This window comes from Erinaceus europaeus, chromosome 12 (genome assembly GCF_950295315.1).
Source record: "Erinaceus europaeus chromosome 12, mEriEur2.1, whole genome shotgun sequence".
NCBI classification, from domain to species: Eukaryota; Metazoa; Chordata; class Mammalia; order Eulipotyphla; family Erinaceidae; genus Erinaceus; species Erinaceus europaeus.
The window spans coordinates 94,437,244-94,464,953 of record NC_080173.1 but is presented as its reverse complement, the minus strand read 5'-3'; the positions used below and the strand labels follow the sequence as shown (position 1 = coordinate 94,464,953).

General features: G+C 50.0%; 1 protein-coding gene across 1 annotated transcript; it reads left to right on the top strand.

Moving 5' to 3' along the window:
* The first annotated feature begins 478 nt into the window (after window positions 1-478).
* On the top strand, window positions 479-27,338 carry ITIH3 (inter-alpha-trypsin inhibitor heavy chain 3). Its single transcript, XM_060204480.1, has 22 exons — window positions 479-615; window positions 1,623-1,643; window positions 3,749-3,915; window positions 3,997-4,101; window positions 5,260-5,422; window positions 7,142-7,255; window positions 8,391-8,516; window positions 9,361-9,477; window positions 9,847-10,015; window positions 11,273-11,398; window positions 11,635-11,816; window positions 12,931-13,116; window positions 13,256-13,395; window positions 15,005-15,159; window positions 16,223-16,240; window positions 20,176-20,199; window positions 20,350-20,379; window positions 20,519-20,632; window positions 21,238-21,442; window positions 22,904-23,076; window positions 23,233-23,344; window positions 27,101-27,338. The coding sequence occupies exons 1-22, from the start codon at window positions 523-525 to the stop codon at window positions 27,228-27,230; spliced, it is 2,670 nt and encodes an 889-aa protein (XP_060060463.1). The 5' UTR covers window positions 479-522; the 3' UTR covers window positions 27,231-27,338.
* Window positions 27,339-27,710: the final 372 nt, after the last annotated feature.

Below are 27,710 nucleotides of genomic sequence, written 5' to 3'. Positions count from 1 at the left end.
TAGGGAGGCGCAAGAGGATGGTTTCTGGAGGAGGAACTCTGGGCTGGCAGAGACAGGAGAGATGCCACTTGTTGAGAACAGAGGACACCCCAGTGGAGGGAGAGTAGATTCTGAGAAGCACTTTAGACCCAGATCTCTCAGGGAACCCCTCCAATCCCCCACCCTGTGCCGTGGGAACTGCAGAAGGGCTGTGAAGGAGGATGTCAGCCACAGAGGGTCAGTCTCGGGGTGACGGGCCCAGCTTGTGTCCTGGCTGCTTCGAGGAGGGAGGGGATCTGACCCTGACCTTAGCCCTAGCCCTGACTGGGAGTGGGGGTGGGGGAGGCACTCTCCATGTCCCCAGCCAGCTCTGTTGACAGTGCCCTCTGGGACTCTGGACAGGCAGATCCCATGCCCCACACCCAAAGTCTCCCCATCTCCCGTCCCCCCGCTTCCTGGTCTGTGCTGCAGGTCACTGACCCCACTTGGCAAGCATCAGATTCCTTCATATAAAGACCAGCGGCCAGGCATCTGGTTGCAGTGATGGCATCTGCGTGGTGGTCCTGCCTCTTCTTGGCCCTGCTCTCCTGCTTGGCGGCTGCTGGCTTCCCCAGAAGCCCCTCCAGACTGCTTGGGGTAAGTGTGCCCTCTCTTCACACTCTGGGTCTGTCCAGCAGGTGAGGTGCCCGGCTGGGCTGTGGGGCGGGGAGGCCGAGGGCTGGCAGGGTGCTGCAGGGATCAGTCTGCTCCAGACCTGCCGTCTAACTGAGGGGGAATGTCCCACCCTTCCTTGGCCTCTGTTTGCCCACCTGTCAAATGGGTAGCACACTGTGCTCACCTCCCTGAAGGCTGTAAAAGTCCATGTCTGAGATGGACCAGAGGTCGCTAGGAATGAATGAGCCTTGAGGGGTGCAGGATTGATGGGTGTGCGGTGGGTTCTGGTCTCATCTGGGGCCCAAAGGAAGGCAGAGTGAGTCAGGGTGTGGAGGGCAGGGTTCCCTGGATACTCACCCTCTCTGTGCCTCAATTTCTCATCTCCCATCTGCTATATTCTTGCCTTTAGGTTTCTGATTATTTAATAATTTGTTCTGCTTTATTTATTTAATTAATTACTATTATTTTACCAGAGCACTGCTCAGCTCTGGCTTGTCATGATGTGGGTCTCATCTCTCATTTTTATTTATTTATTTTTTAAGATTTTATTTATTTATGAGAAAGAGAGGAAGAGAAAGGAAGAACCAGATATCACTCTGGTACATGTGCTGCCGGGAATTGAACTTGGGAAGCTCATGCTTGAGAGTCTAATGCTTTATCCATTGCACCACCCTCCGAACCACTCATTTTTATTTTTTTTATTTTTACTACTCAGCTCTGGCTTATGGTGGTGCAGGGGACTGAATCTGGGATTTTGGAGCCTCAAGCATAAAGGACCCTTTGCATAACCATCACACTATCCCCCCACCCTCAGTTTTCCATCTCTTTAGAGCCCTTCTTACTTTGGCGTGTGACTCTGGGTGGGTATCTGGAGATGAGCGAGGTGTGTGTGTGTGTGTGTGTACTGTGGAGCCAGGCTCTCAGAGTCTGCTCCTGACCACAGTGGCCTTGACCTCTCCTAAGCCCAATGTTTGTCTTTGTTTTCGCAGAAACGGAGCCTCCCGGAAGGGGTGAGAACCTTCGCCAGGGCCAGGGCTGTTTGCCCAATAGCGTGTGTGGGGGTGTCTCCTCATGACTGGAAAACAGCTCACGGCCCCCTGCCCCCACAGACCACACAGGACTCAAGGTCACTGGCTCACCCAGGAAAGAGCACCACAGGCCACGCCCCTTAGACTCATCTGATGCTGCTCAGATTCCCACTTACCTGTCCTTCCTCCCACAGGCCCTTAACAGGGTACCTGCCCTGTGCACGCAGTGAGTGGTTGGTTGAGCGCATCCTCACAAGACACCTTCCTATCCATAGCCAGACATCTCTCACTTAGCCTCTCTTCCCCGCTGGAAAGAGGGTGTTGGCGGCATGAACTCCCCTGGGCACACGATAAAACATTTTGGTGGAGGGTCGGGCGGTAGCGCAGCGGGTTAAGCGCATGTGGCGCAAAGCGCAAGGACCGGCGTAAGGATCCCAGTTCGAGCCCCCGGCTCCCCACCTGCAGGGGAGTCGCTTCACAGGTGGTGAAGCAGGTCTGCAGGTGTCTGTCTTTCTCTCCCCTCCTCTCTCCGTTTCTTTCTGTCCTATCCAACAACAAACGACATCAACAATGGCAATAATGATAGCCACAGAGAGGCTACAACAACAAGGGCAACAAAAGGGGGAAAATTGGCCTCCAGGAGCGGTGGATTCATGGTGCAGGCACCGAGCCCAGCAATAACCCTGGAGGAAAGAAAAAAAATTTTTTTTTTTTAATTTTTGGCCATGGAATCAGGCAAACACTAGCAGACACAGGAGGCAGGCTGTGGGCACAGACATGTAGGTGGTTTTTATTTTTTATTTTTTATTTATTGCCTCCAGGGTTATCACTGGGGCTCGGTGCCTGCACTATGAGTCCACTGCTCCTGGTGGCCATCTTTTTTCCACTGTTGTTGTTGTTACTGTTATTGTGGCTATTGTTGTTGTTGGATAGGGCAGAGAGAAATGCAGAGAGGAGAGGAAGATAGGAAGGCGAGAGAAAGACAGACACCTGCAGATCTGCTTCACTACTTGTGAAGCGACTCCCCCTTTGCTAACCCCCAGGTGATTTTTTTTCAAAGCTGTGATTTGAAAGGTGAGCAGGAAGAGCTCGGGCAGGGGTTCCTGGCGCAGAGACCTGGGCACAGCTGGGACAGGGAATAGTAGAAAAGGCAGGATTTGCCTGTACGACCTCAGAGTCCTGGGGAGAAATGTCCTGAGAGAGATGGAGAGCACCGGTGGCTTTAAATAGTAGGTGCAGGGAGAGGGATGGGCGGTGGCACAATGGACAAAACGCACGTGGCGCAAAGCGCAAGGACTGGCATAAGGATCCCGGTTCAAGCCCCCAGCTCCCCACCTACAGGGGGTCGCTTCACAAGGGGTGAAGCAGGTCTGCAGGTGTCTATTCTCCTCTCCTCCTCTCTGTCTTCCCCTCCTCTCTCCATTTCTCTGTCTTATCCAACAGCAACAACATCTATGACAACAATAACAATAATAACTACAACAAAAGGCAACAAAATGGGAAAAATGGCCTCCAGGAGCAGTAGATTCATAGTGCAGGCACCTAACCCCAGCAATAACTCTGGAGGCAAAAAAATAAATAAATAAATAACTTTAAAAAAAAGAAAAAAATAACAGAGGCAGAGAGAGAGTTTTGAGTTTTTGCAAGATTGGCAGCTGCATGTAGATTACAGAGCTGTGAAGGCCATTGAGTGTGGGGACCGAGGATGCTGACATGGCTCACCTGCCAGAGAACAGAGGGGAGAAAGTGAGACTGGGGGAGTCGGGCTGTAGCGCAGCAGGTTAAGCGCAGGTGGTACAAAGTGCAAGGACCGGCGTAAGGATCCTGGTTCGAGCCCCCGGCTCCCCACCTGCAGGGGAGTCGCTTCACAAGCGGTGAAGCAGGTCTGCAGGTGTCTATCTTTCTCTTCCCCTCTTTGTCTTCCTTTCCTCTCTACATTTCTCTCTGTCCTATCCAACAATGACAACAACAATAATAACTGCAATAATAAAACAATAAGGGCAACAAAAAGGAATAAATAACTATTTTTAAAAAGTGAGATTGGGAGGACAGTGCCTAGCTGCTTTCCATACCCGCCTCTCCTGCAGGTAGTCAATGGCATCGAGGTCTACAGCACCAAGGTCAGCTGCAAGGTCACCTCCCGCTTTGCTCACAATGTTGTCACCACGAGGGCCGTCAACCGCGCCGACACTGCTAAGGAGGTTTCCTTCGATGTGGAGCTGCCCAAGACGGCCTTCATCACCAACTTCACCTTGTGGGTGTTACTGCAGCAGCTGGATCTGGGCTTGGGAGCAGAGCCTGATGCAGAATAAGCCCCCTGACTCTTCTCTTGTAGGACCATCGATGGTGTGACCTACCCTGGCAATGTCAAGGAGAAGGAGGTTGCCAAGAAGCAGTATGAGAAGGCTGTGTCCCAGGGCAAGACAGCTGGCTTGGTTAAGTAAGTAGAGCTCACTTGGTCTTTGGAGAGAATGGCGACCAGGCTTCCAGAATCCTCACAGATTCCAGCATAGGTAGCAGCAACCATCAACACTTCCTCTTTCTTCTTCTTCTCCTCCTCTTCCTTCTCCTCCTCCTCCTCCTTCTCCTCCTCTTCCTTCTCCTCCTCCATCTTCTTCTTCTTTTTTTTCCTTGTAAAACGTGTCTCATTCTTACACAACAGTATCCCATTCTGAAGTTAAGGCAATCAAAGCTCTGAGTCATAAGGGATCTCTCCCAGGGGATTAAGACTTGCCCCCAGACTCAGGCAGGAATAATGGACTGACTTGTGCCTTTTTTTCTCCCTCATAGTTTGGTGGGATTTTTTTATTCTTTATCTCTCTCACAGTATGGACCCAGGGTCATTGTGGGGTGCAGAAGGTGGAAGGTCTGGCTTCTGTAATTGCTTCCCCGCTGATCATGGGCTCTGTAATGTGTGCACTCAACCAGGTGTGCTACCACCTGGCTCCTTAAGCTTTATTTTTTAAAAATTTTATTTATTTATTATTTGATAGAGACACAGAGAGAAACCGAGAGGGGAAAAGGAGATAGAGATAGATAGATAGGGAAAGAGAGAGAGAGAGAACTTCAGCCCTGCTTCACCACTCATGAAGCTTTCCCCATGCAGGTGGGGACCAGCGACTTGAACCTAGGTCCTTGTGCACAGGCATGTGTATATTTAACCAGGTGCACCACTGCCTGGCTCCCCTGAAACTTCCATTTTTAGCATCATTACTTTTTTATTGCCACCAGGGTTATTTCTGAGGCTCAGTGCCTACATGACAAATCCATAATTTCTAGCTGTCATTTTTTTCCTTTCCTTTCTTCTTTCCTTCTTTCTTTCCTTCCTTCCTTCTTTCTTTCCTTCCTTCCTTTCTCTCTCTCTCTCTCTCTCTGTATCTCTCTCTCTCTCTTTATATCTGATAAGATAGAGAGAAATTGAGAGGAGAGACAGAGAGAAAAAGAGTTACCTACAGCACTGTATCACCACTCATGAAGCTTCCCTCTGCAGGTGGTGACAGGGGACTTGAACCTAGGTCTTCACTCATGGTAACAAGTTCATTCAAGCTGCTGTGCCCCTGCCCAGGGCCCCTAACATGTGTTTTGCACTCTCACGTAGGGCCTCTGGGAGGAAGCTAGAGAAATTCACAGTCTCTGTTAATGTGGCTGCAGGCAGCAAGGTGACGTTTGAGCTCACCTATGAGGAGCTGCTGAAGAGGCACAAGGGCAAGTATGAGATGTACCTCAAGGTCAAGCCCAAGCAGCTGATCAAGCACTTTGAGGTAATTACCTGTTGCTGCAGTCCAGCAAACCCTGCAGGCTGGGAGAGCAGGGTACAGTCACAGCCCCCTCAGACAGAGTCCAGAGTGGCTGAGGAGTCACACTGGTTCTGGCATAGCAGCTGAGGCCCAGGGGGCGAGCCTGGGTGCCAGGCTCCTAGAATATCACAGATCACAGTGCCTGTTTTTTTTTTTTTTTTTTTTTTTGCTCCAGGGTTATCCATTAGGCTCCGTGCCAGCATTATTAATCCACTGCTCCTGGTGGCCATTTTTTCTTTTCTTTTTTTTTAAAAAATATTTATTTATTTATTTATTCTCTTTTGTTGCCCTTGTTGTTTTATTGTTGTAGTTATTCTTGTTGTCATCGTTGTTGCATAGGACAGAAAGAAATGGAGAAAGGAGGGAAAGACAGAAAGGAGGAGAGAAAGGTAGACACTTGTAGACCTGCTTCACCGCCCGTGAAGCGACTCCCCTGCAGGTGGGGAGCCGGGGGCTCAAACCGGGATCCTTATGCCGGTCTGTGAGCTTTGCACCACATGTGCTTAACCCACTTCCCTTTTCTTTTCTTTATAAAAAATGTTTATTATCTTGGGAGTCAGGCGGTAGCTCAGTGGGTTAAGTGCAGGTGGCACAAAGTGCAAGGACCAGTTTAAGGATCCTGGTTCGAGCCCCTGGCTCCCCACCTGCAGGGGAGTCGCTTCACAGGCGGTGAAGCAGGTCTGCAGGTGTCTGTCTTTCTTGCCCCCTCTTTGTCTTCCCCTCCTCTCTCCATTTCTCTCTGTCCTATCCAACAACGACAACATCAGTAACAACAACAATAATAACTACAACAATAAAACAAGGGCAACAAAAGGGAATAAATAAATATTTATTTTATATATTTTTAAAGATCTTATGTATTTATTAATGAGAAACACAGGAAGAGAGAGAAAGAACCAGGCATCATCCTGGTACATGTGCTGCCGGGGATCGAACTCAGGACCTCATGCTTAAGAGTCCAATGCTTTATCCACGGTGCGACCTCCCAGACCACATAAACACTTTTTAAAAAATTATAAAATGTTTTTATTATCTTTATTTATTTATTGGATACAAACAGCCAGAAATTGAGAGGGAGGGGGAGATAGAGAGGGAGAGAGGCAGGCAGAGAGATACTGCAGCCCTGCTTCACCACTTGTGAAGCTTTCCCCCCTGCAAATAGGGATTGGGGGCTTGAACCCAGGTCCTTGCGAATTGTAACATGTGTGCCCAACTAAGTGCACCACCACTCAGCCCCCATTTTTCTCCCATTTTATTCAACAGGACAGAGAGAAATTGAGAGAGAAGAGGAGACAGGGAGAGAGAAAGAGAGACACAGACCTGTTTTGCCACTCATGAGGGTGGGGAGTGGGGCCTTGAACCTAGAGCCTTGCACAGGTCCTTGCGCTTCAAACTTTGTGTGCTTAACTGGGTATACCGCCACTCAGTCTCCTAATCACTGTAACTGGGGTTGTGGCACTTGATCTACATTAGAACTGAACGTCAAAGCGAATACTTCAGTGATGGAATCTGGCGTAGCACATGGCAGGTGGTCTGAAGACTCTCCTACAAGCCCTTGTGATGATTTTCTTAGAGGGATCATCACAGTGTTGCCCTAGAGGCTCTCCCTGTACCATCTCCTCCCCTTTGGCATTGTCCTCTCCACTGTCACTCATGACCTCTCTTGACCTCTGGCCATTTCAGATTGAGGCTGACATCTTTGAGCCCCAGGGCATCAGCACACTGGATGCCGAGGCCACATTCATCACCAATGACGTCCTGGCCTCTGCCCTCACCAAGTCCTTCTCCGGGAAAAAGGTGATGCGTCTTGGAGCTGGGGGTCCTCCACAGGAGGGGTGAATCTGCAGCACCCACCTTTCTCTCTGGCCTCTAGTGTGGGGAACGAAGGTGCTGGAAGGAGCGGCTGCTTGCTGGCCATGGGATGGCAGTCACCCTGTGGGCTGCGGGGGAAGGTGTTGGAGCTTGGCCCCGTGTGAACTTCAGAAGTAGACGTGAGGGAGTCGGGCGGTAGTGCTATGGGTTAAGTGCACATGGCGCAAAGTGCAATGACCAGAGTAAGGATCCCAGTTTGAACCCTGGCTCCCCACTTGCAGGGGAGTCGCTTCACAGGTGGTGAAGCAGGTCTGCAGGTGTCTGTCTTTCTTTACCCCCTCTATCCTCCCTCCTCTCTCCATTTCTGTCTGTCCTATCCAACGACGATGACAACAAGAATAACTACAACAATAAAACAACAAGGGCAACAAAAGGGAATAAATAAATATTTAAAATTTTTTTAAAAGAACAATAATAATAACAACAATGACAACGATAAACAACAAAGGCACCAAAAAGGGAAAAAATAGCTTCCAGGAAGAGTGGATTTGTAGTGCATGCACCAAGCCCCAGCAATAACCCTGGAGACAAAAAAAAAAAAAAAAAGTAGACATGACAGGTAACAGTACCCTCCTTTAGAGACATGAAGAACGACTCTGCTTTTAGAGTTGGAAGAAGATTAAAGGGTGCTGGTGCTGGCACTTGGCTCCGGTCCTCAGGACTCAAGTAAGCTGGAGGCCACTGGCTGTGGACTGTGGACAAAGGACTTTCGGGGCAAGGCCCAAGCTCCTTCCCCACCGTGCTCTCCTCCTCTCCCCAGCCTTGGGAAGCAGCCAATCTCCAAATGCAATTGCATCCACATGAAGCTCTTCATATGGTGCACACAAGTCCCTTTACTAAACAGCCTCTTGGTGCTGAGCTCCAAGTCAGGTTGCACTTGTGAGGGCCCAGTGAGCAGGGTCAGACACAAACTTGACTAAGCAGTCTCTGCCCTCCAAGGAGCTCCAAGGAGCAGATGATGTTCCCACCAGCCCTGGTGTGGGCTCCTCCCCCTGAGGGCTGAAGCACCTTGGAGCTGGGGGGTGCTGCACTGATCGAGATCTCCATCTTCCTCCCTCAGGGGCGTGTGTCCTTCAAGCCCAGCTTGGACCAACAGCGTTCATGCCCAAACTGCACAGACTCCCTCCTCGATGGGGATTTCACCATCACCTACGATGTGAACAGAGAGTCTCCTGGCAACGTGCAGGTGGCCGTCTCGTTGTGGTGGAGGACGGGCTGGTGTGGGGTGGGGAGGGGCCACGTCTGGTGCTCTGAAGCCCAGGGAAAAGTTTCCGACAGAGTATGGGAACAGGCAGTCAATGACAGAGTTTTGGGAACCCACCCTCACTCAAAGTCTTTGCTAACAGTGGGAAAAGGCACCTTTCCTGTAAAGAAATAGCTTTCGGGGCCGGGTGATGGCGCACCTGGTTAAACGTTCACATTACAGTGTACAAGGGCCCAGGTTCAAGCCCCTGGTCTCCACCTGTAGGAGGAAAGCTTCACAAGTGATGAAGCAGGGCTGCAGGTGTCTCTCTGTCTCTTTATCTATCTCCCTCTCCCTTGTCAATTTCTCTCTGTCTCTATGTAATAATAAATAATAAAAAAGATAAAAAGAGGGAGTCGGGCGGTAGCGCAGTGGATTAAGTGCAGGTGGCGCAAAGCGCAAGGACCGGCATAAGGATCCCGGTTTGAGCCCCCAGCTCCCCAGCTGCAGGGGTGTCGCTTCACAAGCAGTGAAGCAGGTCTGCAGGTGTCTGTCTTTCTCTCTCCCTCTCTGTCTTCCCCTCCTCTCTCCATTTCTCTCTGTCCTATCCAACAGTGACGGCATCAATAACAACAATAATAACTACAACAATAAAAAAAAACACAAGGGCAATAAAAGGAAATAAATAAAAAACGATAAAAAGAAAAAACTTTAAAGCTATTTAAATATTGCATTTGAATATTTAAATCTATTTAAATAGCTTTAAAGAAATAGTTGTTTCTTATCTGCAAGAGTAGCCACCATGAGGTTACTAAGTAGGTCTCCAGTCTCTCTCTTCTCCTTCCAGGTCATCAATGGCTACTTTGTGCACTTCTTCGCACCTCAAGGCCTTCCAGTGGTGCCTAAGAATGTCGTCTTCGTGATTGATATCAGTGGCTCCATGCAGGGTCGGAAAATGCAGCAGGTACATTCCTGGCACAAGCAGGGGTGGGAGGCGGGGATTTAATCAATAAACTATTTTGCTTTTATTTTGAAAGTCTTTTAAATATGTATTTGTCTGACAGGACAGAGAGAAGTTTAGAGAGAAAGGGGGAGAAAGGGAATGACTTGCAGTGCTGCTTCACCACCAGTGAAGTTTCCCCCGCTGCAGGTGGAGACTGGGGGCTTGAACCCAGGTCCTCACACTTGGTAACAAGTGTGCTCAACCAGGCGCACCACCACTACCCAGTCCAATAAATTAAAGACTTATTTGTTTCATTGCACAAGAGGAGCCCCCAGATTGTCTGCGGCCCTGCTCACTCAGGCTCTGGTCTACTTGTCTCTGTCTCTCCAGACAAAGGACGCCCTCCTCAGAATCCTGCAGGACGTGAAAGAGGATGACTACCTGAATTTCATCCTGTTCAGTAGCGACGTGACCACTTGGAAAGAAAGTTTAGTTCAAGCCACTCCTCAAAACATCCAGCTGGCCAAGGAATTTGTAAAAAATATTAAGGTTGAAGGAGGTGAGAATGGCGGCCTGCTGCTTGCACCCCTCTTGGCCCAGCACCCTGCTCCCTCTGCTTCAGAGCAGAAGCTGCTGCCCCTTAACCCCCTACTCCTGAAATAGGAGGTGACAGATGTCAGGGTGTCTTGTCTGTGGCGCTGGTAAGCCTGTCCTCTCTGCATGTAATGCATGGTCTCAACACCCCACAAATCCTATCCGGATAAAATTACAGAGAACACTTCTCCTTGGCTCTTCCTTTCTTTGTTTCTTAGATTATTTATTTATTTGTTCATTGCTTAGAGACAGAGAGAAACTCAGAGGGGGGAGATACACACACACACACACACACACACACACACACACACCTCTACCACTTGTGAAGGTTCCCCCCTCCCCCCTATAGATGGGGACCAGAGGCTTGAACCTGAGTCCTTGCACATTGTACCATGTGTACTTAGCCAGGTGTGCCACCACCTGGTCTATGTTTCTTCCTTTCCATTCCTTCCTTCTTTTTTTTTTTTTTAATATTTTATTTATTTCTTGATGAAGATAATAGGAGGAGAGAGTAAAGAGCCAAACACCACTCTGATACACGTGCTGCTGGGAATTGAACACAGGACCTCACACTTGAGAATCCAATGCTTTATCCACTGCACCACTTCCAAGACTCACCCCTTTACTTCTTTTTTTTTTTAAATATGTTTTTATTTTATTGGAGAGAGAGAGAAATTGAGAGGGAAGGGGAAAAAAGAAAGGGAAAGAGAAAAATAGATACCTACAGACCTGGCTCATCATTTTTGAAGCGTCCCCTTACAAATAGAAACTGTGGGGCTTGAACCCAGATCCTTGAGCATGGTAATATGTCCACTCAACTGGATGCACCATGTCCTGGCCCCCTTCCCTGGATGTTTCTTATGGAAAAACAGGTGAAATCTGTCCCTACTTAGAGAAAGGGGCCAACATTCCCAGTTTCCCAGATAGCTGTACAGTCTTCTTCTGCCTTTCTGGCAGCTCCCAGAAGCCAGTGTTTGTCCCTAGCCCTCTGAAAGGGCCATTCATTCACTCACTCACTCACTCACTCACTCACTCACTCACTCACTCACTCATCCATTCAATCATCAAGCCTTGGCTTATTCAGCCAATACTCACTGTGTCACCACTTTGTGGTGGATCCTCATCTCTTGAGCAGGGCCCACTTCCCCAACCAGGGAGAATCAAGTGGGGGACACTCTCCAGAGGTGCTATCTGTCTGTCTGTTTGTCTGTCTGTGTGCCAGCTACCAACATCAATGATGCACTACTGAGAGGCATTGAAATGCTGAAGAAGGCCCGGGAGGAGCACCTCATCCCAGAGAGGAGCACCTCTATCGTCATCATGCTGACGGACGGGGATGCTAACACCGGTGAGGCAGACGGGCGTGGGGAGCACCTGACTGCTGCTCTTGGCTCTGCAACACCCCGCAGCCTGTGAGCCCCTCAATGCCAGGGCCCTGTGCCAGGACTCACCTTCCACTCCAGCAAGGGCTCTTGGCCCTGACTGGACCAGCTCTGAAGGGGCAAAAGTCCAGTGTCCCCTAGCAGAGCTGGCCAGACAGCTGCAGGGCTGGACCAGCTGTGTAAACGCCCTCTGTTCCTGCAGGCGAAAGCAGACCCGAAAAAATTCAAGAAAATGTGAAGAAAGCCATTGACGGCGAGTTCCCCTTGTACAACCTGGGCTTTGGCAAATACCTGAACTACAATTTCCTGGATAGCATGGCCCTGGAGAACAACGGCTTTGCCCGGCGTATTTATGAGGATTCTGACGCCGACTTGCAGCTGCAGGTACGCCTGGTGTCATTCACCTCCAGGAGTGAGACAGAGACAAACTGAGAGAAGAGGGGGCGATAGAGAAGAAGAGAGAAAGATAGACATCATCAGACCTGCTTCACTGCTTGTGAAACATCCCCACTGCAGGTGGGGATCCAGGGGCTCAAACCCAGATCCTTGCTTGGGTCCTTGAGCTTCGTATTATCTGTGCTTAAACAGGGTGTGCCACCACCTGGCTCCCCACACACATCAACACCTCTAGTCAGCCTCATTCCCCTTCCTGTTCTCCTCACTTTCTCTCCTTCTCCTTCTCCTTCTTCTCTTTTAAAGGCTTTTTAAATGTTGATTTATTTATTCTCTTTTGTTGCCCTTGTTTTATCATTGTTGTAGCTATTATTGTTATTGTTGATGTCGCTGTTGTTGGACAGGACAGAGAGAAATGGAGAGAGGAGGGGAAGACAGAGAGGGGGAGAGAAAGACAGACACCTGCAGACCTGCTTCACCGCCTGTGAAGCGACTCCCCTGCAGGTGGGGAGCCGGGGTTCGAACCGGGATTCTTACACTGATCCTTGCGCTTTGCACCACCTGCGCTTAACTCACTGCACCACCACCCGACTCCCTTTTTCTTTTTGGTTGTGAATCCACTGCTCCTGGAAGCCATTTTTCTCCATTGTGTTCCCCTTGTTGTTATTGTTATTGTTGCCATTGCTGTAGTGGGTGGATAGGACAGAGAGAAATCAAGAGATGAGAAGACAGACGGGGAGAGAAAGATAGACACCTGCACACCTGCTTCACGGCTTGTGAACCGACCTCCCTGCAGGTGAGGAGCCGGGGGATCGAACCAAGATCTTTGCACTTCATGCCATGTGTGCTTAACCCACGGCACTAACACCCGCCCTTCTGCTCCTCACTCTCATCCCAGCAAGCCTCCCCCGAGTACTTCCTGCGGACCAAGAACTCTGTCCTCTCCTTTTCCATGTTTCCCAGCCACTCCCTGGGGGGCAGGGGCAGAAGCTGCGGGGCTCAGCCGGGGCCACCTGGACACGGAGGTGCAGAACCAGGACTAGTCTGGCCTGGGGAGCCCAACACAGCACCAAGGTGTCTGTGCCATTCCCTGTGTGGACTGCAGGGCTTCTATGAGGAGGTGGCCAGACCGCTGATGACGGGCGTGGAGGTGGAATATCCTCACAACGACATCCAGGACCTCACCCAGAACACTTACCAGCACTTCTACGACGGCTCTGAGATCGTGGTGGCTGGCCAGCTGGTGGACAAGGACATGAGCCACTTTAAGGCAGATGTGAAGGGTCACGGGGTGAGTTGGGCTGGGCTCTGGGTGTGTTCCAGGGAATTGGGTGCCAGCAGCCAGGGGGCTCTGGGGAGCAGCAGCCCCTGAACTGGGCCCACCCTGGCCTCCAGCCTAAGTGCCCCCCTGTACCTGGGCCCTGTTCCAGGCCTTGAATGACCTGACCTTCACGGAGGAGGTGGACCTGGAGGAGATGGAGAAGGCCCGGAAGGAGCAGGACTACATCTTTGGGAACTATATCGAGCGGCTTTGGGCCTACCTCACCATTGAGCAGCTGCTGGATAAACGGTGACCCTGGCCCAGCCTCACACTCAGAACCCCACTCTGGGGGACCCCCCTGCAGTGTTCCTTGTGCTGGCTGTGCTCTGAGGAGCCCAGAGGAGGAAGAGTCAGCCTGACTGGGGGCTGTGCAACCCCCAGGCTCAATCCCAGTTGCCTCGCTCTCTTCTTGGGCCGGCCCTACCCAGGGCAGCTCCAGAACACCCGGGGCTCCAGAGGAAGCCTGGGGGGGGGGCATTGATAGGGTCAGGGTGGGCCTCAGCACCCTGTTTCCTGCAGCCATCCTGGGCCCTCAGAGCTGTGAGGTTGTGAGGCTGTGGGCAGCTGCGGCTTTGGACCCACAGGCAGTGCTTGGGCTATTTGAAAGGCCACAATGGTCTTCTTTAAGTTGAGACTGGCCGGTAAAACCCCTGCTCAGACTGGCGGGTACTGAATGCTAGGTACTGAGGGACTGGTGCACCTCAAGCCCCTTATTTCATTCTATTTTTAATATCTTTTTAAAGATATTTAATTCATTTATTCCCTTTTGTTGCTCTTGTTGTTTTATTATTGTAGTTATTCTTGTTGTCATTATTATTGGATAGGACAGAGAGAAATGGAGAGAGGAGGGGAAGACAGAGGGGGGAGAGAAAGATAGACACCCCTGCAGACCAGCTTCACCACCTGTGAAGCGACTCCCCTGCAGGTGGGGAGCTGGGGCTTGAACTGGGATCCTTACGCCGGTCCTTGCACTTCACACCAAGTGTGCTTAACCCGCTGTGCTACTGCCCGACTCCTATTTTTAATATCTTATTTAGTTATTGAATATAGGCAGAGAGAAATTGGGATGGAAGGGAGAGACAGGGAGAGAGAAAGACACCTGCAGCACTGCTTCACCGCTCATGAAGCTTTCCTTCTGCAGATGGGGCCAGTGGCTTGAACCAGGGTCCTTGAGAATTGTAACATGTATGCTCAGCCCTGTCCCTTACATTTTATTAAATAATTAATTTTATTTTTAATTTTTTGAAAAATATTTATTTTCTTTTGTTGCCCTTGTTTTATTGTTGTAATTATTGTTGTTGTTGTAATTATTATTGATTCTGTTGTTGTTGGATAGGACAGAGAGAAATGGAGAGAGGAGGGGAAGACAGAGAGTGGGAGAGAAAGACAGATACCTGCAGACCTGCTTCACCGCCTGTGAAGTGACTCCCCTGCAGGTGGGGAGCCAGGGGCTTGAACTGGGATCCTTATGCCGGTCCCTGCACTTAACCAGCTGCGCTACCGCCCGACTCCCTTATTTTAAATTTTAAGCAGAGCACTGCTCATCTATGGCTTATGGTGGTGCAGGGGATTGAACCTGGGACTTTGGAGCCTCAAGCATGAGAGTCTACTTGCATAACCATTATGCTATCTACGCCCGTACCCTCCTTACATCTTATAGGGGTTCAAGACAAGGCTTGGAGACTAAACAAGTCTTGGACTTCTCTGAACTCTAGTCAGCTCACCCTGGGGGGAGGATGGTTTTGTGGTCCTAACTGATTCTGGAAGCCAAACCAGGAGAATGCGAGTGTGTGTGTGTGTGTGTCAGTGGGAACAGGTCCCCTGGCTGATGCTCTCCTCCCCACACCCCTTCCCACAGCAAGAACTCCCATGGTGAAGAGAAGGAGAACCTCACGGCCCAGGCCCTAGAACTGTCACTCAAGTACCACTTTGTGACCCCACTGACCTCCATGGTGGTGACCAAGCCAGAGGACAATGATGACCAGACAGCCATTGCGGACAAGCCTGGGGATGGTGGGTACAGACGGGGAGAGAAAGCCAGAATTGGAGGTCTTCCTCCCTCGGGGACTCTGGGCCCTGGGTGTCTGGGAGGAAAGTAGGCCAGGCTGGTGAGGGAGCAGGGCCACATAGCATGCTGGGAAACTGGCCAGGGGCTGAGGAGGAGAATGTAGCCATGGACAGTGAAGAGGTAAAGGTGTGTGTGTGTGTGTGTGTGTGTGTGTGTGTGTGTGTACGCGCGCGTGCTCTGAGCCTCTGAAGGGTCGTGAAGAAAGGGCAGTTGGCCAGGCTCATTTCAGAAACTGGGACATAGGTCACAGAATGGGACAGATTCAGACCAGAAGAAAACATGTAGGTTCTGAGAACTAAGCGTAGAGCACATGGCCATATGGTGAAGGGACAAGGCTGTGGGAGCTGGAGTCTGGGACAGGCCTGCTCAGCCAGAGCCCCGGGAGGCAGGACGTCCCTGCAGGCCGGCAATGGCTGGAGGTTATCACTGAGAAGCCCAGGAGTCAGCTCTTGGTTCCAGGGGACAACCAGGGTTGTGTTAGAAGATCACAGCCTCGTGCCAGACCACATTGCTCCTGTCATGGGAACCTGTGGCATCTCATGAACTCATTAAAAAATACTTTTTAGGGACAGGGTGCTGGCACACCTGGTTGAGCGCACATGTTACAATGCTCAAGGACCCAGGTTCGAGACCCCAGTCCCCACCTGCAAGGAGAAAGCTTCACAAGTGGTGAAGCAGTGCTGCAGGTGTTTCTCTGTCTCTCTTCCTCTCTATCCCTCCCTCTTCCCTCTTGATTTCTGGCTGTCTCTATCCAATAAATAAAGATAATAAAAAAATTATTTAAATATTTTTATTAATTGTTGGATAGAGACAGAGATAAATTGGGGGGAGATAGAGAGGGAGAGAGACAGAGAGATAACTGCAGGCCTACCTCACCACTTGTGAAGCTTCCCGCCTGTAGGGGTTTGAACCTGTGTCCTTGCTCACTGTAGTGTGTGCACTTAACCCGGTGCACCACCGCCTGGCCCCTCATGAACGCACCATCATCATCTTTTTCTTCTTTCACAGATCCTTCGGCTTCATCGGGTGAGTCTCACCCAGGTTTGGTGGGTGTCCCGGGACGGATACAGACAGAATCAAGGAGATATTCCCTGTGTGCAGGAGGTGTCCCTCAGGATGTGCAGACTCATCCCAGCTCTGCTGCCGGCTCATGAGTGACGAGGCTCTTGCTCTCCATTGTCCCCTTCAGGGTCATCACCAGGTGGTTGGTTGTGGCTTCCGCTGCTCAAGCGACAACCGGTGACCTGCAAACGCGAGCATTTCCCAACGCCAGGAAGCAGTGCTCCATCAAACCCACAGCAAAGCTTTGCATAGTCTTCCCAGGGTCTTGTTTTTTTGTCTTTTTTTTTTCCAAGTATTTATTTATTCCCTTTTGTTGCCCTTGCTGTAGTTATTATTGTTGTCTTCATTGATGGATAGGACAGAGAGAAATGGAGAGAGGAGGGGAAGACAGAGAGGGGGAGAGAAAGACAGACACCTGCAGACCTGCTTCACCGCCTGTGAAGCGACTCCCCTGCAGGTGGGGAGCCGGGGGCTCGAACCGGGATCCTTTCGCAGGTCTGTTTGGCCTTGTTCAGTATGAGATGGCTATTAGGCATGCATGAATGCTGGTCCCAGTTAGGGGCACCAGTTGCCGGTCTAGCTTCGTGGGCGGGAAACAGACCACCAGGGACTCATGGCTGAGCTGGGAAGCAGTATCTCGTTTATTAATCAGATACATCGCCTTTTATGCATCTCTTCACCGGAAGTGGTAAGGGAAAGGAAATGACTAGGAGAGGGGGCGGAGCAAAAAAAAGAGCCTGAACAGAACATAGGAAGCTTCCATCTAACCAGTGGGGATTAAACCAATACCCTGCAGGCAGGGTGGGACCCAGGTAAAACAGTGATTATGTAAATAGACCACATCATAAGTAATACAAGTGAACCTAATGTGATGATCAAAACAGAAGGTCTTATAAGCAGAATTTAGAAGCAGACCAACATGTGAGGTGTGGTGCTGGCAAAGCCAGACAGATCTGCATTTAAATCTGCCTCCTATCTTTTCTTTTTTTTTAAATATTTTTTATTTAATATTTTTAAATATTTATTTATTTATTCCCTTTTGTTGCCGGCAGACCTGCTTCACCAGAAGCAACTCTGCTGCAGCTGGGGAGCCAGGGGCTCGAACCGGGATCCTTACAATGGTCCTTGCGCTTTGCGCCACCTGCGCTTAACCCGCTGCGCCACCACCCGACCTGTTCATGGTCTCGTTTTATAGTGAGGAAACTGAGTCAGAGAGAGGTTAGGTCTGTCTGCTCAAAGGACACAGCAGGCAGATGGCCAAGCTGGGACTTCAGTCCAGAGCCCCGTGCTGGGTCTCACAGGCCATGCACTTCTCTCCTCCTAAAACGGGAGGTTCACCTCCCCACATGCCCAGGCCCGCCCCCACCGGACTTGGCCTCCAGAGCCTCCTGCAACAATGTAGACCGGACACCCCAACCTCTCAGAGCAGTCCTGCCTAGTGTGTGCAGTGTGCAGGGAGGGGTGTTCCTGTCAGGGACAGCAATAGCTCACCTGGGGGAGGGGCTGCTTTGCCCTGCTACAGTTAGTTCAGCCCCCACTGCTCTAAGGGAAGCTTCAAATTGTGATGTTTTCCCCTCTCTTCCTCTCTCTCTCTCTATCTGAATAACTTGGACCAGACCAGTGATGATGACAAAAAGACAGAGAGAGAGAGAGAGAGGTTTGGGCAGGTTTGAACCCCTCCCTCCACTCCCCACTCCCTACCTGCACAACCAGTGAAGCAGGTGTGCAGGGGTCTTTCTCTCCCTCTATCTCCCCATCCTCTCACAATTTTTCTCTGTCCTATCTAGTAAAAGTTAGAAAGAAAGGAAGGAAGGGAGGAAGGGAGGAAGGGAGGAAGGAAGGAAGGGAGGAAGGGAGGAAGGAAGGAAGGGAGGAAGGGAGGAATAAATGGCCACCAGGAGCCATGGATTCATAGTGCCAACACTGAACCCCAGCAATAACCCTGGTGGCAATAAAGAGAAAGAGGAGGCAGGCAGTGTCGCACTTGTTTAAGCACACATATTATAGAGCACAGGATCTGGGTTCAAGCCCCTGGTCCCCACCTGCAGCCAGAAAGCTTCACGAATGGTGAAGCAGGGATGCAGGTATCTTTCTGTCTCTTTCCCACTCTATTTCCCTCTCTCCTCTCAATTTCTCTCTGTCTCTATCCAAATAATAATTAAATATAAATACTTTTTAAAAATTAAAAGAGAGAGGGGATCGGGCGGTAGCGTAGTGGGTTTAAGCGCACATGGCGCAAAGCACAAGGACCGGATCCCAGTTTGAGCCCCCGGCTCCCCACCTGCAGGGGAGTCGCTTCACAAGTGGTGATGCAGACCTGCAGGTGTCTATCTTTCTCTCCCCCTCTCTGTCTTCCCTCCTCTCTCCTTTTCTCTCTGTCCTATCCAATAACAATGACATCAATTACAAAAACAATAATAACCACAACAACGATAAAAAAAAAAGGGCAACAAAAGAAAAAAAAATAGCTTCCAGGAACAGTGAATTCATGGTGCAGGCACCGGTTCCCAGCAATAACCCTGGAGGCAAAAAGAAAAATTAAAAGGGAGAACAGTTATGGAAGTTCAGGGGCAAGGTTGTAACCGCTGTAACCATATGAAGCGTGGAACACAGCCACATAAAAATGCCTGGCCCCTGGCACTGGTCTAAAGCCAGCCTAGAAAAAAGTTTCCTGGACATACCTCTATTTTAAAATATATATATGTTTATCTATTAACACAAGAGAGAAAGAAAGAGAAAGACACACACAGAGAGAGAGAGAGAGAGAGAGAGGGAGAGAGGGAGAGAGAGAGAGAGAGAATCATCATTGCACGTGCGATGCCAGAGACCAAACTCAGGTCTGCATCCTTTGAAGTCCAAGGCCAAGGCTCAGGGCGGAGGGTAGATAGCATAATGGTTATGCAAAGGGATTTTCTCATGCCTGAAGCTCCAAAGTCCCAGGTTCAATCCCCTGCACCACTATAAACCAGAGCTGAGCAGTGCTCTGGTTAAAAAATAAGCAAAAGCTGGGATGAGGGAGGAGGTTTGAGTGGTAGTGCAGCGGGTTAAGTGCATATGACGCAAAGCTCAAGAACAGGCCTAAGGATTCCAGTTCGAGCCCCTGGCTCCTCACCTGCCGTGGGGTCACTTCATAGGCGGTGAAGCAGGTCTGCAGGTGTCTTATCTTTTTCTCTTCCTCTCTGTCTCCCCTTCTTTTTCAGTTTCTCTCTGTCCTATCCAACAACAACACCAGTGGCAACAATAACAATAAGGACAACAACAAGGGCAACAAAATGGGGAAAAAATGGCCTCCAGGAGCAGTGGATTTGTGGTGCAGGCACCCAGCTCCAGTGATAACCTTGAAGGCAAAAATCAATCAATCAGTCAATCAATCTCTAGCCAGCATGCTACCTTCTGGGCTGCATGACCCCCCCCCTTTTTTTTCTTTTTCTTTAATTTTTTAAATATATATAAAAAAGAAGCACTGACCAAAACCATAGGATAAGAGGGGTGCAACTCCACACAACTCCCACCACCAGATCTCCGTATCCCATCCCCTCCCCTGATAGCTTTCCTGTTCTTTATCCCTCTGGGAGCATGGACCCAGGGTCACTGTGGATGCAGAAGGTGGAAGGTCTGGCTTCTGTCATTGCTTCCCCGCTGAACATGGGCGCTGGCAGGTTGATCCATCCTCCCAGCCTGTCTCTCTCTTTCCCTAGTGGGGCAGGGTTCTGGGGAAGCAGGGCTCCAGGATACATTGGTGGAGTCGTCTGCCCAGGGAAGTCCAGTTGGCATCATGGCACCATTTCTAAAGCCTGAACTTAGGGGTAACATCACCCCCACTGGGGACTGGGGACCAGCAGAGGGTAAGGGAGTGGGGGAGGGAGCCTGCTCATGACTGTCCTTTGGTTCTGTTGCAGTGGTCCCTGTCATGGCCTACCAGGGTGAGTACAAGCAGACGGCTAGGAGCCTGTGCACATGCCAGCGCTAGGGAGCGGGAAGGGGAGGGGCATGGGCCAAACTGTGGGTGGGAGACCTGGTACCCTCATGCAATGGGCCTAGCTCAACCCCCTTCTGTTCCTTTGTGTCCACAGTCAGCTACCAGCCTCCTCAAGTTACCTACGGTGAGTTTCCAGGCCCAGACCCTTCTGCCCATGAGGATGAGGGGTGGGGGATCTCAGACCAGCTGGGACCAGGAGGTGGGGGAGGCTCTCGGAGTGGCACCAAGCCCCAGGAAGCAGCCCTTCTCTGATGTACCCTCAGTGGATGGGGACCCCCACTTCATCATCCAAGTGCCGGAGAAAGATGACGCCATCTGCTTCAACATTGACGAAGACCCTGGCACGGTGTTGCGCCTTATCCAAGACCCCGTCACAGGTAAGGGCTGCAGGCAGGGGCCAGGGCGCATCTCTGAAAAGGCCTGAGTCCCCCAGGGTGGGCACTGGGGCCGGGTCCTCCCTTTGCCTGCATCTTACATGAAGCTTTTTTTTTTTTTAATTATCTTTATTTATTTGATAAAACAGCCAGAAATTGAGAGGAAGAGAGAGATAGAGAGGGAGAGAGAGGCAGAGAGACACCAGCAGCACTGCTTCACCACTTGTGAAGCTTTCCGGCTGCAGGTGGAGACCAGGGGTTTTGAACTCGGGTCCTTGAGCATTGTAACGTGTGGCTTCAACCAGGTGTGCCACCACCCAGCCCCTTACATGCAGCTTTTAAGCAGAGCAATGGCTTCCCCAAGTCCCCTGGGGCCTGGGCACTGCAGTAAGTGCATGGTCAGCAGCAGCCTGGGCCAAGGGGCAGGCCCAGCCTGTCTGGGGAATGCTTTCTCTCTGGACACCCTGGCCCGGCCATCCAGGAACAGAGTTGGCTCTTGAGTCCTCTTCTTGCCTTGGGGATCTCCCTCAGGAGGGAGTGGTGTCCCTCAAGCCAGTCTGAAACCCAAGAGGCTCTTGCTGGGCTCTCATATTCTGTCCCTTGGGCAGGCCTCACGGTGAACGGACAGATCATTGGTGACAAGGCAGGCAGCCCCGACTCAAAGGCCAGAAAGACCTACTTCGGCAAGCTGGGTATTGCCAACACTCATGTGAGCTCCCGGATCGAAGTGACACCGGAGAAGATCACACTGTGGAATGGGGACACCCCGAGCACTTTCAGCTGGCTGGACACGGTCACCCTCACGCAGGATGGGTGAGCCTCACTGCTTGGTCTCTGAGGTGCTCCTCAGGCTGAGGGTCTGCGGAGGGTGGCAGGGGCTTGATCATTCCCAGAACAGAGGTGCCACAGGGACCACAGGCTTTAGTGCCCAGCCCATTTCAGGAGAGGTTAAGACAGTAGTTCTCCACATCCCTACTGAAGCTCCCAACAGAGCAGAAATGGCATCAGACCAGACCCTAGGAAGGGCCTGGACGGGAGGGCTGTGTGGATCTGGCAGGCTGATAATGACAGTGACCCCATCTGCATCTTCTCTGAGTGAACTTGTGGGAACTCAAGCCTCCTCGCCGTATCCATGTCTTCTGTTTCTCCTCCTCCTCTCCTTTCTCCTTTACCTTCTCCTCTTCATCCTTTCTCCTCCTCTTCTTCTTCTTCTTCCTCCCTCTCTTTACTTTTTTTTTTTCCCTCCAGGGTTATTGCTGGGCTCAGTGCCTGCACCATGAATTCACTGCTCCTGGAGGCCATTTTTTCCCCCTTTTGTTGCCCTTGTTGTTGTAGCCTCGTTGTGGTTATTATTGTTGATGATGTCATTCGTTGTTGGATAGGACAGAAAGAAATGGAGAGAGGAGGGGAAGACAGAGGGGGAGAGAAAGACAGACACCTGCAGACCTGCTTCACCACCTGTGAAGCAACTTCCCTGCAGGTGGGGAGCCAGGGGCTCGAACCGGGTACTTTACTTTTTTTTTTTGTCATCTTTGCTTCAGGTTAACTTTTTCAAGTAGAGATAGCAGTTGAGGGGCAGGCGGTGGCACACCTGGTTGAGTACACATGTTACAATGCATAAGAGCCCGGGTTCGATCCCTCGGTCCCCACTTGCAGGGAAAAAGCTTTTTGAGTGGTGAAGCAGTGCTGCAGGTGTCTCTTTGTCTCTCTGCCTCTCCATCTCCCCCTACCCTCTTAGTTTCTGATTGTATCTATAGCCAATAAATAAAGATAATAAGAAAAATATTTAAAAAGATACAGCAAGAGAGAGAGAGAGAGCCACTATAGCACCAAAGTATTTTCCAATGTAGTGGGAGCCTGTCTTGAACCCGGGTCACACACACGGCAAGGCAGGTACATGAGCCAAGCAAGCTCTTTTGCTGGCCCTGGTATGTGTCTTGAAATTACTTCAGGCCTGATAGGCAGGGCAGAGGGTGGAAGCATCAGTCCCACTAAGACTTGGAGGGGAGACAAAGCTGCCCAGAGTCCCACGAGAAGCCCGCTTTTAAGCTGGAGCTGGAGTCCAGGGCTGAGGAGTTCTAGGGCAGATGCTTTTCTGCAGACAGGAAATGCTGGGAGGGACATGGAGAATACACAGGACCCCTCCTCTCAGCAACAGCCTGGGGTCCGTGAGATGGTGCCTGGGGTTCGTGCTGGTGGCTGCCTCTGCGGGGCTGGCTCTGCTGAGGTGTCCTGGCCCTCAGCCCCATCCGCTAACCTCCTTGTCTCTGCCAGGCTGTCCGTGAAGATCAACAAGAAGAAGAACATGGTGATCTCCTTTGGAGATGGGGTGACCTTTGTGGTCATCCTGCACGAGGTCTGGAAGAAGCAGCCTGCACACCACGACTTCCTGGGCTTCTACGTGGTAGAGGGTCACCGGATGTCAGCACAGACACACGGGCTGCTGGGTATGGATGGACACAGCTGAGAATGCCAGGGCTGTCCTTACCACCCATACCCAGCACCCAACACCCTGTCCAACCTTTGCATCAAGCCTGTACGGCAGGGACCCTGTCACCAATGGCAATGGCCAGGTGCTGACAGTGTGAGTTTTTTATTTCCAGGACAGTTCTTCCATCCCTTCGACTATGAAGTGTTTGACATCCACCCAGGCTCCGACCCCACGAAGCCAGATGCCACCATGCTGGTGAAGAACCACCGACTGACAGTTACCAGGTGGGTGGTCTGTCTCTCTCTCTGTCTCTCGCTGTCTCTCTCTCTCTCTCTCTCTCACCTCCAGGGTTATGGTTGGGGCTTGGTGCCAGCACTCCGAATCCACTGCTCCAAGTGGCCTTTTTTTTTTTTTTTTAACATTTTATTGGTTAGGATAGAGAGAAATTGAGAGGGGAGGGGAAGATAAAGAGGGCGGTGGTGGGGGGAGAAAGAGAGAGAGGGAGAGAGAGAGACCTTCAGACCTGCATTGCAGGGCCTTGAACCTGGATCCTCGCGATGGCCTTTGTGCTTAGTACTATGTGAGCTTAACCGGTTACGCCACCGCCTGACCCCCACCAGGTGAGCGTTCTCCAGGTCCTCATCCTGCCTGCTGGCAAGACAAGGAAATACTCTTTGAATGGCAGACTGGGGTTCTTCTCGTGTTTCCCCTGAGGCCTGTCTCCTAGTCAGGAGAGGAACACGCACAGCCCACCCCCCAACCCAAGAAGGAGTAGCAACAAGAACTCCTCTTGACCAGGGTATTGGCTGTTTAGAACTGGGGACTTGACACACTGTCCCTCCCCCCATCTCTTTCTCTTTCTCTCCCTCCTTTTCTCCCTCCCTTATTTCCTTTCTTCCTTTCCTCCTCCCCCTGCTCCTGTTCCTCCTCCATCTCTTCTTTACTTATTGAGGCTTCACTGCACCAGGATGACATTTTTAGATATACAGATATAGATGTAGGTAAATACAAAGAGGCAGAAAGAGAGAGAGAGGGAACGTGACCACAACACTGACATTTCCTTCAGTGTAGTGGGGAGCCAGTCTTGTTTTATTATTATTTTTACTGGGGGAGGATTTGTCGGGGTTGCGTGTCGTGGGCGAGAGAGGAGGTCAGGAACTTGTGACAGAGAGGAAACACAAATCTTTATTCACGTGGACACCCCAGAGTTGGGCGCGAGCACAGTGGGTTTAGGCCACGTAGAGCTAGCAAAATGGCTGCCTCCCGCTATGCCCACCAGCCCTTTTCCTGGTAGGGATGCAGAAGAGAAAAGAGGGCGAAACCCAAACGGCAGCAGACTTTATAGGGCAAAAAACCGCAAGTGGCAAGTCGGGATGGGATTGGCTAGGAAAGGGGGTGGAGAGAGGCAAAAGGCATGCTGGGAAGGTGGAAGCGTCCTTAGCAACTGTTGCAATGGTTTTAACTGAATTAGCAACACCCTGAGGGGATAATGTGGTGGGGATCTATAAATAATACTTGCATGGAAATATAGTGGTTTGCAGGCCCTGCCAATGTTCAACCACATCTGTACAATTTCCCAACAGGGATTAGTGGTTCTGTTGGTACATATGTAATATTTCTGTTTTCTGAAAAACAGTCTCACCCCCAGCCTAGGTCCTCTTCCACCATCCTGTACCAGGAACTGAATCTTCCCTTCCCCAGAGACTTTTACTTTGGTGCAATACACCAACTCCAGTCCAATTTCTGCATTGTTTCCCCTTCTATTCGTATTTCTCATTTTCTGTCCATGAGTAAGATCATCCCTGTTCATCCTTCTTTTTCTGGTTTATCTCACTTAACATGATTCCTTTAAGCACCATCCAAAATGAGGTGAAGAAAGTGAATTCATGATTCTTTTTCCTTTTTTTTTTTTCTTTGCCTCCAGTGTTATTGCTGGGGGCTCGGTGCCTGCACTATGAACTCACTGCTCTTGGAGGCTATTTTTCCCCCTTTTTGTTGCCCTTGTTGTTTTATCATTGTTGTGGTTATTATTATTGTTGTTATTGATGTATTTTTTATTGGATAGGACTGAGAGAAATGGAAAGAGGAGGGGAAGACAGAGAGAGGAAGAGAAAGACAGATACCTGCAGACCTGTATCACTGCTTGTGAAGCGACCCCCCTGCAGGTGGGGAACCAGGGGCTCGAACCAGGATCCTTACACTAGTCCTTGCGCTTCACGCCATATGTACTTAACCCACTGCGCTACCAACCAACCCCCATGAATTCATGATTCTTAAAAGCTATGTAGTAGTCACTACATGTGTGGTTAGAGACCACACCTTTCTCAGCCACTTGTCTATTGTTGGACACCTGAGTTGCTTCCAGGTTTTGATTATTACAAAATGTGCTATTATGAACGCAGGTATACACAGATTTTTTTTTTTTGGAAATTAAAATCATAAAGTGTTGAGGACCTTGTAACAGACTATTAATAACAATTTTTTTAAAAAAGTGTCAAGGACGGGAGTCGGGCGGTAGTGCAGCGGGTTAAGCACAGGTGGCACAAAATGCAAAAGAATCCCGGTTCAAGCCCCAGGCTCCCCACCTGCAGGGGAGTTGCTTCACAGGCGGTGAAGCAGGTCTGCAGATATCTGTCTTTCTCTCCCCTCTCTGTCTTCCCCTCCTCTCTCCATTTCTCTCTGTCCTATCCAACATCGATGACATCAACAACAATAATAACTACAACAATAAAACAACTAGGGCAACAAAAGGGAATAAATAAATAAATATTTTTAAAAAGTGTTGAAGACATTGTAACAGACTATTAGTAACAAATAAAATCTTTTAAAAAGTGCTGAGGAAAGGTATTACATGTCCAGTGTGTTTTTTTATTTTAATTTATTTGTTGGGGGATTAATGTTGTTCGTTTGACAGTAAATACAATAGTTTGTACATGCATAACATTTCTCAGTTTTCCACATAATAGTAAAACCCCCACTAGGTCCTCTGTCATCCTTTTTGGACCTGTATTGTCCTCCCCCCCCTCACCCCAGAGTCTTTTACTTTGGTGCAATATACCAATTCCAGTTCAGGTTCTACTTGTGTTTTCTCTTCTGATCTTGTTTTTCAACTTCTGCCTGAGAGTGAGGTCATCCCATATTCATCCTTCTGTTTGACTTATTTCACTTAACATGAATTTTTCAAGGTCCATCCAAGATTGGCTGAAAATGGTGAAGTCACCATTTTTAAGTATCTGATAGTTTCTGGTCTAACATCCAAGTTCTTGATCCACTTGGAATTTACTTTTGTATTTGGTGAAATATAGTGGTTCAGTTTCATTCTTCTGCATGTTTCAATCCATTTTTTCCAATACCATTTGTTGAAGAGACTCTGCTTCCCCCACTTAATAGTCTGGGCACCTTTGTCAAAGATTAGATGTCCATAGGTGTGGGGGATCACTTCTGGGCTCTCAGTTCTATTCAGTGTATCTATTCCTGTTCCAGTACCAAGCAGTTTTGATGACAATGGCCCTATAATACAATCTGAAATCTGGGAATGTGATGCCTCCAGTTCTGTCTTTTCTTCTCAAGATTGTTTTGGCAAGTCTAGGTCTTTTTTGATTCCAGATAAACATTTGTAGCATTTGTTCTATTCTCCTAAAAAATGTAGTTGGGATCTTGATGGGGATAGCATTAAATTTGTATATGGCTCTGGGTAGTATATTCATTTTAATGATGTTAATTCTTCCAACCCATGAACATGGAATATCTTTCCACTTCTTTACACAAATCTTTTTGGATTTGTGTGTTTGGTTCCTTAGGATATATCCCCAGGAGAGGAATATCAGGATCTCAGGGTAGGTCCACTTCTAGCCTTCTGAGAGTTTCCAGACCTCTCTCCACAGGGGCTGGACCAATTTAGGGTTCCTTTCAGGGGCAAGTCTTGAACTTGGCACATGGCAAAGTAGCATACTATCCAAGTGAGCTATTTTGCCAGCCCCAAAAATCTAGCAGCTGTTTGCCTAGTTGATATATGCCAGCTTCTCTCTCCTCTCTTACAGAGGCTCCCAGAAAGACTACAGGAAGGATGCCAGCGATGGTAGGAAGGTCTCCTGCTGGTTCGTCCACAACAACGGGCAAGGACTGATCGATGGGGACCACAGAGACTACATCGTCCCTGCCCTGTTCTGAGTAGTCACAGTGACTCCTGAAGACTCTCAGCTGGTCCAGTCTGCCTACATCTGGGATGGGCCCTGGGAGTGCTGGGCTGTGACAATAAAACCTGAAGTGGAAACCAGACTACCACCAGCCTCTGTCTGCTTCCATGGGCTGCCGCAGGGGCTGGCAGCTGGGCCCCCAGGTGGCTCGGAGCAGGGTGAGCTGGCCCAGAGGCCACTTCCCAGGGCTCTGCACCAGTGTGGATCAAAGACAGGATTGACAGGATGGCTCTCTGTGGATTCAACTGTGCGATGGCTTGGAAAGGAAATAAATCAAGAGCTGGGGGCTGACAGGCGGCTCATTCAGTAGCGTGCACACATTGCATCCCCGTAGACCCAGCCCTGGGTCTCCACATAGAAGTGTCTGTGGGAGGAAAACTTCACAAAGGGCGGAGTGGGTCTGTGGTCTCTCTCTTGCCCCTCGTACTTTCCCTTCTCCCTCCCTAGTTCTCTG